This window comes from Pectinophora gossypiella, chromosome 7 (assembly GCF_024362695.1).
Source record: "Pectinophora gossypiella chromosome 7, ilPecGoss1.1, whole genome shotgun sequence".
In the NCBI taxonomy this organism is placed as follows: Eukaryota; Metazoa; Arthropoda; class Insecta; order Lepidoptera; family Gelechiidae; genus Pectinophora; species Pectinophora gossypiella.
The window spans coordinates 5,613,888-5,626,074 of NC_065410.1; the positions used below are offsets into that span (position 1 = coordinate 5,613,888).

At 35.9% G+C, this 12,187-nt stretch overlaps 3 protein-coding genes and 1 long non-coding RNA gene across 4 annotated transcripts; 3 read left to right on the plus strand and 1 right to left on the minus strand.

The window, feature by feature from the left end:
- The first annotated feature begins 374 nt into the window (after positions 1–374).
- Positions 375–2,135, plus strand: LOC126368346 (thyrostimulin alpha-2 subunit). The gene is made up of 3 exons (XM_050012260.1): positions 375–557; positions 1,096–1,262; positions 1,678–2,135. Exons 1-3 carry the CDS (start codon positions 470–472, stop codon positions 1,768–1,770), a joined length of 348 nt encoding a protein of 115 aa, XP_049868217.1. The 5' UTR covers positions 375–469; the 3' UTR covers positions 1,771–2,135.
- A 1,656-nt stretch (positions 2,136–3,791) lies between these two features.
- Positions 3,792–5,886, plus strand: LOC126368347 (uncharacterized). The gene is made up of 3 exons (XR_007566576.1): positions 3,792–3,928; positions 4,000–4,085; positions 4,176–5,886. It is a non-coding gene; the product is annotated as an uncharacterized LOC126368347 (long non-coding RNA).
- Positions 5,887–6,019: 133 nt separating this feature from the next.
- Positions 6,020–10,014, plus strand: LOC126368338 (vacuolar protein sorting-associated protein 54). The gene is made up of 2 exons (XM_050012250.1): positions 6,020–6,612; positions 6,694–10,014. The coding sequence occupies exons 1-2, from the start codon at positions 6,515–6,517 to the stop codon at positions 9,251–9,253; spliced, it is 2,658 nt and encodes an 885-aa protein (XP_049868207.1). The 5' UTR covers positions 6,020–6,514; the 3' UTR covers positions 9,254–10,014.
- Positions 10,003–12,106, minus strand: LOC126368343 (UDP-N-acetylglucosamine--dolichyl-phosphate N-acetylglucosaminephosphotransferase). Its single transcript, XM_050012255.1, has 5 exons — positions 11,778–12,106; positions 11,586–11,700; positions 11,214–11,427; positions 10,902–11,133; positions 10,003–10,820 (listed from the first exon to the last, which is right to left on the minus strand). The coding sequence occupies exons 1-5, from the start codon at positions 11,915–11,917 to the stop codon at positions 10,334–10,336; spliced, it is 1,188 nt and encodes a 395-aa protein (XP_049868212.1). The 5' UTR covers positions 11,918–12,106; the 3' UTR covers positions 10,003–10,333.
- Positions 12,107–12,187: the final 81 nt, after the last annotated feature.

The window sequence follows — 12,187 nt, forward strand, 5'->3', positions numbered from 1 at the left end:
TGCTAATTGCTTTATGAGGCGAAAACTAAACATGTCCATAAAACTGATATAAAATTACGCATGGCAGATATTACAAACCTTTTTAAATAATTGGGTCTGGCTGAATACTTTGGCCCTGTGGCCTTTTGAGCCTAATGGTTCAAAATTATAACAATTTTTTTTTGTCTTGTCGTTCAAAATTTTTTCCTAGTAACTTACGAAAATTACGAACATGATTTAGAGATTTAGATGCGCCAATTAAGTAGTTCATGATATTTGTGTTATGATTATGTGAGGAATCACTGTATAGAAATGTACATTCCACCCATACTGATACTTAGATGAGCATGTAACTAGTACCTCTAACTAACTAAAACCGTCGTCAATCGTATGAAAGTTGACAACCCCTGAAACGAAATTGAGAATAAAAAGAGGATCTTCACTAAGTAATTTTATTCCATAGGGTGCTTTTGTTTGATTTAGATCCAGGATGTTTCTAAGGTTTCTGGTGCTTCTCATTTCCTTCAGTCACGTTCTTGCTGCCGAATCGTGGAGAAAGCCAGGATGTCACCGCATTGGTTCGCTTTTTTCTATTATTAAAAAGCACACAGAGGTGGTACCGGAAGCGTTCCGAAGACGGATATAGTATTTGTAATGTTCGAATTGTTTAAGTTTGTCTCCTGCCTCCCGCGCCCCGAAAGACTTCCGGTACTGCGGTAGAAAATAGGTAAAATAAAAAGTTTAGTTTAGCTTCTTTCAAGGATAAGTAAAATAAAAAGTTCGATTTTCAAAATTTTAAAAAAATAACGTACCTGCCTACCTATCTCAGCTGAGTAAATAGGCTTCAAAAGTACGAAGATTTTACGTAAGTAACTAGTTTGTTAGTTATCTTGCGATGAATGTTCCTCTATCTACCCCAATTGGAATATAGTCTTGAGGTTATATTATGTTATTAGTTTATAATGTAAACCCGTAATAGTTTGTAGTGCTTATTATAGATATATTGTGACGGACAATTACCTATGCGGAACCGTCCACTGCGCGTTGTCCGGCGGTACCGACTTGGCCTCGTTGCATATCTCGTTAAAATATTTCACCTCGACACTTGCCTTTCAGGACATACGAGGAACATCAGCATCCCAGACTGCCTACCGTTCAACATCACCACTAACGCCTGTCGAGGGTTCTGTGAGTCCTGGTCTTTGCCCAGCATCATGCTAGGGTTCAAGCGGCACCCAGTCACCTCACTCGGCCAATGCTGCAACATTATGGAGTCAGAAGACGTAAGTACACAAGTTAATCGAAACCATTTAGTAGTAGGCTCGGCCATTATAGACGGTGTTCAAGCGCCTGATGCTTTCATAATGCAAAACCGTCGCATGTCGCCGATATTTCTTATTATTACGAGGATTATTGTCCTCTTAGTCATTAGGCACTGTAACATGTACTTGATTACATAGTCTGTCGTACTTCTTGGTTTAATTCATATAAAACCCTTCGCAAGATTCCCAACAGATGGCGATACGGTTCACGTTGGTTTAACAGGAAGCTCGGTGACGCGTGGGTACTTAGTTCATCTTGTGATGGGTGTACTTCTTCCGACTTATCTACCCCAATTGGGATATCGTTGTGAGCTTATGTTATGGTAAGTAGGTACACTAAACTGAAGATTGTTCTCTAAACATATTTTTCTTACAGGTGCAAGCCAAGGCCCTTTGTTTGGATGGCGTACGAAATCTAGTGTTCAAGTCGGCGGTATCTTGTGCCTGCTACCACTGCCAAAAGGAATAAATAAATACATAGAGCAACACGGACCACCCGCGGACCGTTAAAATAAACCTGGTCAATTTTATTTCCATAATAATGATTAAAATATTGAATTAAAATTAAAAAGTAGGTAAGGAAAGTGTAACTTGTTTGCGTAGTGATAAGTACTTACTTTATAGACATATCGATTAAAGCAGTCATGTTGAAATAACGACCTTTATTTAAGTATACAGCATTTATTTCTGCTATTTTTTGCGCGCTCTTAAAGGTGAACGCGCTCCTAGCCTAGACCGTAGTAGGCAGGTGCGTGACCCGCCGCACTCGCCGAAGTCATCGCGGCAATATGCAGCTCCTGCGGAACGTTGGAAGGCTAATCGGGCACTGTGGTCTTTTTACGTTATTTAAGCAAAAATCTTTCCGCCCCACTTTTTTCATACTTATATATGTATATAAGTATGAAACTTATGTATATGTAACGACTATTCGTTACATGAGCCATGTAAGCCATGTTAGGTCAGGGGCCTATGGCGGCTCAATAATAATCCTGACACCAGACCAGGGTCCAGGGTTGTTGTAGTTGATCAACAATCTCGCAACCCGCTCGATAGAAGATGAACAAGGGCATAGAACAAGGAATAATACTACGTATACTAAAAACCAGCGGCTAAGCTAGGTTTATGTAAACCCCCCCCCCCCCCCCCCCAATGTCCGGTGAGGCAAAGGGGGTGGGTATCCGTATGTTAATCTTGGGATTCTCTTAAAATGCATAAATGGTTTTGTCATAATTTTAATTATCATTATCCTTTTCGCATAACGTTTTTAAGCATAATAGTACTTTCCCATAATAACATCTAAGAATACTGGTTTGTTAGGTATAACTTATTTTAGGACTAATATTTGTTGGTATAAATTTGATTCGCATATAAATAGGTATCCATAATTATATTTTTTGGAATAATAGTGTTATGTCATAATTTTTTCAAGGCATAACAGTAGGTTAGGGTGCGGCGGGGGTGGCCTAAGGGCCACCCCTACGCCGCCAGCATGTTTATCTTACACACGAAAAGTATGCTGAATGATGACCAACAGCATGAAGTAGAGTCAAAAAATATAAAAAGTCACAATCATGAACCAAATGCAGCCAAGGAAAAAGTAAGTTTCGGAAATGTTCAAAGTTGTGCCAAAACTTTTCTTTTTCGGAGTATAATTTAATAATAATTATGCTTATATATCATTATTGTCATTAATTATTATGCTTAAAGTAGTTGAGTTTCAAAATTATGCTTAAAAAGTTATGACAAATTAATAATGATTAATACGATGCGTAACTAACTAAATTTTAATGTAATAATTCCAATCCAATCCAGTTCTCCAATAGGACAAGTAACATTATGCCATGGTAAATTATTACATTAAAATTTATGCGTAAAAATAGAGAACCGTTAATCTTTTGATCTTGTTGTCTTGGAAAGTATACATGTATACATAACTCTGAAGTTTGAAGAATCATGGAAGTAAAAAAGTAATCACTCCAACTTAGTCTTTGACTCCAACATATTCTAAAGAAGTCAATGTTTCGGCACGCACGATTGATCTGTTCCAGGCTTCCAGGCGAATCGGAACGATAAATAGTTGGTGTTTGGCATGTGTTCAGTAATGAATGGTATAATGTAATCAGAGATAGAAACAAAAGCTTGTAACGAAGCATTTCGGACCAACGAGCCTTGTAGCGACATCTTGTGGTTTCTGGCGATATAACGTTGTTTTTATATTTTACTCGCAGGAAATCACAGATGGCGCTGCAGGGTTATCGATGGGCCCGAATATTTTTAATTATTTTATTTTCTTCAAATTTGGTATATTAAAATTGTCTGCAACATTTATTTTTGATATATTATAATTATATTGTTTAAATTTTGGGATCAAACAAGTCGATCGATTGTTGTCGTTGATTCGGCGAATTTATGGTTTGATAGATTTTATTTTGGTTGGCAACATTGTTGGTTCGTGTGTCAGACTGACAGCTGGCTGAGCTGAGAGACAGGTTATGGAAAGTGGGGACGTCGCGAGAGCGCCGGAGACTCCACTGCCGTAACTATAATGTGGGCAAATTAAAAGCCACGATTTATCGGCGACATCAAGAGCCGATGTCTCAATTTAAATAAACAACTTAACCGAGATGGTGAGTCCTCGCAATTCTTCGTGCATATTTTTGCACCAACTTTGTGATAACCTCGAGGTCCTTGTTTTCAGCAACATCACTGAAATCCCATCGCCGAAGGTCCAGTGGGTGGGTTTAGGTTTCATCCGAGCGATGCCCAACTATCCCGGATGAACCTGTAAGTTATTTTCTTTGTTTTACACTCGTGAGTTGCATTGCCACGCTGTCAGCTGAACCACATGCTAATCATTGCCATTCCTTGTTGCAGATGGGTTTTTTCTTTAAAGTTTTAACAAGTTTTAAGTTTTTGCAAGTTTTAATCTAAGAAGAAGTTTATGATTGGATCAGATGATTTCAACAATGATTTTGTGAATGAAGATTGCTACTGTTTTCTTCTGCGTTTGCAAGTTATTTCAAGCTTCATTTCGGCGGAGCTTGCCTTGGTTGTTTGCACGTCGAAGCTTTCCTTTGTGCGGCGCGCATGTGGATGTGCCGTGCCCCTCCTTTTGTCAACACACCGGATAAGGCCTGGTGAAGGTCTGCGAGGTTGACCGGTGGACGTGCAGCCCGCCAGCTGCGTAACAGTTGGCCCGCTGCGCCGCCATCGTCCAGCACGCCCTGGCCTGAGCCGGCCTCAACTCATCACCTGTACGGTATTTCGGAACGCCTCAGGTAGGCCTGATAGTCGGAGGTCCTCGAGTAAGTGAGGTGCCTACAGGTGTACGGACAGTGTTTTTAAACATAGTGATATCCCATGGTTGTTACGGAGTGACAATTAACCTGACGGACCAAAGCGCGACCTGTCTCCCTCCATAGGGTTTTTGACCTACCTATGGTTAACTAAATAAATTTATATATTCAAAATTATACATTGTACAAATTCAAAGGGAGTTTTCTTTGTCTCATGCTCACCGGTCTATAACATCTAGCTGTGCCCTTCAGGTAAACACCACTTTATAAATTTTCTGAAACATATCTGCATTATCAGTATTTTAACACCCATTTCCTATACACCTACCTTCCTATAAGGTAGTTAAAAATCTAGTGTTTCAAGCTACGCAATGAATAACCAATTGTATCGTATTATGTGAACGATATTCAAATTGATGGATCATTAGGATTTGTCAGGATTTCATGATCAAAAGAATAGGCTGTTAGTGTAAAACTTTAGCCCATCACAAAATTAATAACAACAAAAAGAAATTCTGTCACCAGGGCTGCCAGATGAAAAAAAGGCATGATCGTACGTCAACTACAAAAAAATCGTATTCCAAGGAAATTTTGAAATGAAAAGATAGTACAACTTAAAAGTTCAAAGTTTTTATGAAAAATGAGAATAATTCGTTAAGAATCAGAAAAATAATGCAATAAAACTGTTTATTAGACTTATACTAATTTTCTGAGGTTAATTTTTTTTTTTATTCGGAACACTGCGCTATTCGTCATCTATCGCCTGCATCACTTGCATGTCCTCGGGTTTTATTATTCTTGGGACCAGTATCATGAGTAGCAGTAACGTCGGTACTTTTTACTGTAATTACTGGAAACAGCATTGGTAGGTTCAAGACAGTCCAGTTCCGATAGAATGGCGCCATCTAAATCGTATCTTTTTTAATTTCTTCTGCACTTGTGATTAAAAAATGCCTGCAACGTTGAAAAAAATCAAAGCTGCCAGAGTAACACATTTGTTTTATTACGAAATGTCGCCAGGTACCGAAAAATCGTACATTATCCGTACGATCGTAGTCTTGCGATCGTACATGAGTAGAAATGCCAAAAAATCGTACGTGTACGATTTAAATCGTACATCTGGCAGCCCTGTCTGTCACTATCATAGGGTTGCCAGATTAGGATTAATTTTCGAAAATTTGGGGAAACAAAAAAATAACACCAAAATGAGGAACTTTCCAGGCTACGTTCTTTAAAAAAATATATAGATGGCGTTGTACAGATTTAACGTGATAATTACCTATTTTCCTATTGCTCCGGTACATAATCATTTAAAATTATAATGGCAGAGGCATATATAAAAATATTTGTTGTTTGATATATGGATCAGATATGGTATAGAATATACCTATAATGCTTCTCTTTATTTTGATCAAAATAATAAAGGGTGGAGGATGTATTGCGCCTGGGTATAATATCAAGGGTCATTTTTTATACCCAAAAACAAAAACAAACGATGCACATGTCTGTTATCCATCAAATTAGGAGGGTAAAGGAAGGTAACTGTGTACAGCGCCATCTATTATTTTTTTGAGGAACGTAACTGGAAAGTCAAATTTGACAACTTGATCCATTTCGCCGGAGAATGTAGTGTAATATTATAACATAAGAATTTCCTAGCTTTCAAATTGGAAATTATTTCTGTAATAGTATATTGTTTTTTTTTTGTACAAAATGGGGTAATTGTAAATACGTGTTAGGCAACCCTGCACTATCCTAAAAAAAAATCGAACGTCAGTTTGACATGTAGATGTCGTGTGGCTGTCATTCAATTTATCATCATCATGAGTTTTAACGAAAATCGACTTTCTAGATGATAATATATAAGACTTCGAAGCATTTTTGAAATATTGTACTGCCGTTTGAAATAAAAATGGTATGGAGGACAATTCCATTCCTTGTAAGAAAACGCCAGCTTGGCAAAACTGTGTCCACTGTCCGAGTCTCCTGTTCAGCACTGCCACGGAATTCGAAAGGTTATTTACACTCCTTGTAATTATATTAGCGTTAATTAGTCATGCAGTAGCTTTGAATGACTTGGTCTTTTTTATTTTCAGGCATATCCACGACAAACACAGTATTAAGGAGGGGTCGATCGTACTCTGCCAATATGGACAAAATGGAATTTGCTCAGCCATACAGTTTGGAGATTTACGTAAAGCGGGATTTAAATATCACGTAAGGGAGTATCACTTATACGAAAAAGATGTTACAGAAGACTGGACATTTTATTCTTCATCACAAAATCTTCCTGCAGTATTGAATGACCCTAACAGAGGTAAACAAACAAATTTTTTCACTAAAACATGGGGTGATAGTTTTGTGGACAAAATAGACATACAACCAAGTCCATATTTACCTGAAATCACCTTATTGCATTTTGAGTCATACTGCAAAAAAATTGCTAAAAGATATCGCAGACATTGTAAACTTAAAGAAAATGTCCCAGCCAAAACAAAAACACCTACAGTAGAGAATGTATGTGAGATACCTGAGATATTTTATGAACCTTCATTACCACTGAGCAACCCTGATGTTTTTCATAAAGTTTTTCCTAATCTTGTTGACTCTGAGGATCAAAGTATGGCCATAAGAACTCTTCAAGAAACATTAAGCACATATTTGGATGTAATTGAGATGAAAATATCTAAACAGGTAGCTCAAAAATCTGATGCATTTTTTCATGCTATGCTTTCGCATGATACTATTATGGAACAGATGGCGAATGCAGTAAAAACTGTCCAACAAACCAGGCAAAGTATCACAAAAGTCAAAGGAAATTTGACAGAAAGCCCCTTAAAACTGGTCAGCTTGACAAGAATCAACCACAATGTTACAAATGTACATGAACTATTAAAGTTAATGGGGACTGTACAGCAGACCCAACCCATGATTCAACTGCTGCTGAGTACCTCAGATTATGTAGCTGCACTGGATCTAATCAGTTCCACACAAAAGGTATTATCTACTCGTCTTTCTGGTATCCAGGCATTTAGACACTTGTCTCCACAACTGACTGAAATGAAGAGATTAATTCATAAAATGTTAAGTAATGAATTCCAAAGATTCATAGTATCAGACTTTAATAGACCTCCAACAGATCAGACTGATATACCAGAAAGAGACAAAATAGTATCCATTGTTTCTGGAATACTTCGTCTAAAGGAATTTGATTTTATAGACACATTCAAGATAGAAGCAATGACTTCAATCCAAGCAACAATAAAACAGTGTGTGATTGAAATAATCTCAGAAAGAGATGGAAATACAGAAATTGTGTTGAGGGGGACTAACTCTGACAACACTTGGCTTCTATGTAATGAAGGAATAACTTTCCTTCAGAAAATATCTCCAAACTTAATAAATCTATTTAAAAGAATATTATCTTTACACAATTTAATAATTGAAATTAGTCAGATGGATGATGTAACTGGAAATGAAAGTGAAGAAATGTGGACTCCTGATGAATTGGCATCAGTAGAAGAAAAATTAAAAAAGATGATTGTGTCGCTGTCAGACTATTGTAGTGAAAGGTGTGCCAACCTCATGGTGACTAAAAATGAAAAAGACTATGTATTTTCGGGCCTGGCTCAGTTGTCTAAATTGACAGAGTTAATAGAAGATTTATCTGATGATATGGAAAAGATAACTAGCCATAGTAGTAATGCACTGAGACTTGCATTAAGAAGTTTTGCTATGAAAAACATACAAAGCTTACACACCGAGCGTAGATCACAACTGACTTCCACTCTCAATGCTGAACGATGGAAAACAGCAGAAGTTAGCAGTGAACTGCAGAATGCAATAGATCAGATATGTGATAAAGGAGAGATACTCAACACAGTACACAATGAAACAAGAAAGTCAGATGGCAAATACTTAATTATAAATAAAGAAAATTATGCTGTAGTTGCAACAGTACAACTTTTGATAAAAATATTACTAGAATATTGTGATGCAACAAAGCAATCTCCTGTTATAGTGCAGTATTTAGTTCATTGTATGTTGGAGCTGATCAGGTTGTTCAATTCTCGGTGCTGTCAGTTGGTGCTGGGTGCGGGCGCAATACAGAGTGCAGGGTTGAAAACAATATCTACATCCAACTTGGCACTGGTTTCAAGATCTCTACAAGTCATTCTTTGGTTGCTGCCCCTCATAAGGGGGCATCTAGAAAAACTTCATTCTAAAGAACTATCTCTCAATGGCTTTGGTAATATTGAAAGTGATATAGTTAGCCATAAGCAAGAAATAGAAAATAAGATTTGCCTCATAGTAAGTAATATGTTAGGATCACAGTTATCTGGGTGGGATGCTAAACCTCCTGTTCCATCGCAAACATTCCGAAGTATTTCCAAACATTTAGTTAAATTACATGAAGCTCTAATTGATATTTTACCAATTGATCAAATAAGGACCATTTATAAAAGAGTACATGATAACTTTAAGGACAAATTAAGAGAGCAATTAGTTAAAATGAATATAGTAGCAAATGGTAGTCCTCAACATGGAGTGGTCACATCAGAATTAACCTTCTACTTGCAAACTCTCAAGACACTTCGAGTCATAAATGAGAATGACTCTGAAGACAATATATTGTATGATATTTGGCTAAACTAGTTGTATGTAATTCTATTTTTTTTAAGTAGGTCATGAAATACACTATGGAGGCTACAAAGCAGTTCTACTATGTAAGTCTTCATAATAAATATATTATATTGTTTAACATAAATCGGACCCTGTCTGGCTACATAATAGTAGAACCAAAGATAATGTGGTTGTTAATTATGAAAGTTATTAAACTCCACTTCATAAATATTATATGACTGTAGATAATGTTTATGTATATATAAACAAGCTGCTCTCCATTCATTTATATAGTAATAGATAAAATAAAATGGTGCTTTCAATTAAAGGGCTTTTTATGTAAAAAATATATCTGTTCACACTTTGAATACCAAAATAATTACGGCTTTGTGATGCATGAATTAAAATGTAATTCGTTTTTAATGTAAATGGCAAGCTTTGATTACTGCTTTTTAATGAAGTTCTGTCCATACAGCTTACAGCACTGCAGTGTAATAACTGACATACAACAGTATTTATTATTTAACATTTTGGTTAGGGCTGTTTATACTTAAGTTTCAAAATATATGTAAATAAATTATGAATACTGACTGGTAAAATCACTGATGTATGCTTCCTTAGAACTGCAAAATTAAAATTAGCCAGCTAGTGTTATGTTTTCTAAGGATAATACTAGTCCATTTATTACTAAACCATATACTAGTGTTTTTACAAGTCATAAACAGTATTTTGCAAACCCTGAAATGTATGTAAATTATATTGATAAAAGAATAAAGCACTCAGATGGACAATAATTTATTTATTTATTATAAAAGAATATTGAAATATTCAATAATTATAATATTGATTCAGAAGCAGCTTGGATAATGTCATGTGTAGATTATTTACAATGGTAATGGTGTGATATCTAGTTTAGTTTGCAAGGCCACTAATGAAGTCTAGGCACAAGACTTTTACATAATAGTAGATAATCGAACATGCAGTTACCTATATCTTTCACTTTTGTCTTATACCTATTATTATCATTATCACAATCTCACTTACATTTTTTTTATGAGATTACTTACACCATACATTACAGCCAAATTGATAACAAATAGCAAGAAATGCATGTTATGAATCATAAAAATAGGATGCCATAGGATACCGAATCAAAAATGCAATTCCAGTACACAGAAATTGGAAAATTAAAAGAATCATAGTCAGCTTGATTTCTGACATTGGCCCAAACTTAATTAAAAACAAATTGATTAAAGTCATATTGTTAATTGTTATACTATCACCATCTTCTGTTCTATCAACTAAATGTAACAATGATAACACCTGGAGTACAAATTTCTGCAAGGAACTTATTTCCTTTTTTACTAAAATAGTTCTACTTGCCATGAGCAAGTCTGTTTCGGCCCTGTGCTTGGGCAGCCTATGTCTAGGGCATGGAATTATGTGAAATAACTGTGGCACAGAATATAAAAAGTTTATAACTTGAGGTATAAAAAACAAGAGGACTGTTTTACTAAAATGACCAAGTATTCCTACCACTGCAAATGTCATGCCTGACACATAACAAAATGTGTCTCCAACAAATACTTTTGATGGGTACCTGTAAATAATTATTTAAATTAGTTCCCTCAAATATTCTTTGCAAATATTGTATAGTGACTAGTTAGCAATGAAGGCTTACCAATTATGTTTCAGCAGGGCCAGGGTAGTAGCAAGGTATGGTATCATGATGTACAGGGAAAACATGTGTGCTTTGTACTGGTCTCCTCTAAGTTCAGATATGTCAAACAATATTATAGAGAGAGCAATCACAACAGATTGACCCACTTCTAATCCATTGATGCCAGCCAGAATGTTTATTGCATTAGTGCAGAAGACTGCTAGCATCCCCATATAGATGTAATAGAGGAGCCCTGAAATTTTATGAAAACAAAATAAATAACCAAGTTGATGGGATATTTCTGTACAAGTAACAATATTAACAAGTGCTTACCAATATTCAGTGATGTCCCTAGCCATTGTCTCAGTGGTATAGGTATGACAAAGGTAGTGGAGTTAAAGTTGACATAGTAAACTACCAGAAGGGGCAGTGATGCAATTGTGGGGAGGAGCAGCTTATACCTCCATCTCAAGTCCAGGACATCATCAGCGAAGCCCAGTAGCAACATACAGCAAATGGAGAGCAAAGCAGCCAGAAATTCAGCAAACTGGAAATAGTTGATAATATAGTATTTTTATGATCAAAAACAGTTTAGTACTCTTTACAGCCATTGCAAGTTATCATGGCAATAGTTAAATAGCAAACTTTTATGACTTACTTAACTAAATTCTACCTATTTTAGTTGATTAATAAATTTTTACCTACCTCATTATGCGGAAAATGTTGTCTATCTATTAGACCATATCCAAATACGATTGGTATAAATAGAAAACTTGTAACTAGAAATACACATCCTGATACAACGCCTATTGCTTCAGGTCTGGAAAGAACAAGAAATAAGTTTAATTTATAGTATACAGTTAGAACATTTTACATAAAATCTCCTAAGAAACTTACACCTTATTTGTGCTAGTCTTGCACAAGTCAACGCCAAATAGACCGGCTTTTATGAACAAGTCCTTCAGTTTTGGTATCAGTTCATCAGTGATAAGATAAGCTACTACTGACAATATTATCAATATCAACACTGACCACATTATGAATAGCACTACTCTTATTTTACACAATTAATTCGTATTAATTGACACGTATTCATCTACTTTAGTCACAATTTTACATTAGCTTATCTAAATAATACACGTAAACCATTATCTCAACATTCAAGTTGGGGTTGGGAAACAACGTGAACGAACTCGTGAATGTGAACGCCAGACAAAAATGTCATAAATGACGTTATTAATCAGCTGTTCTGTTTACTGATGTAGGTATGAATTTTGGACGATGACGACAAACAGACGTTTGATTTG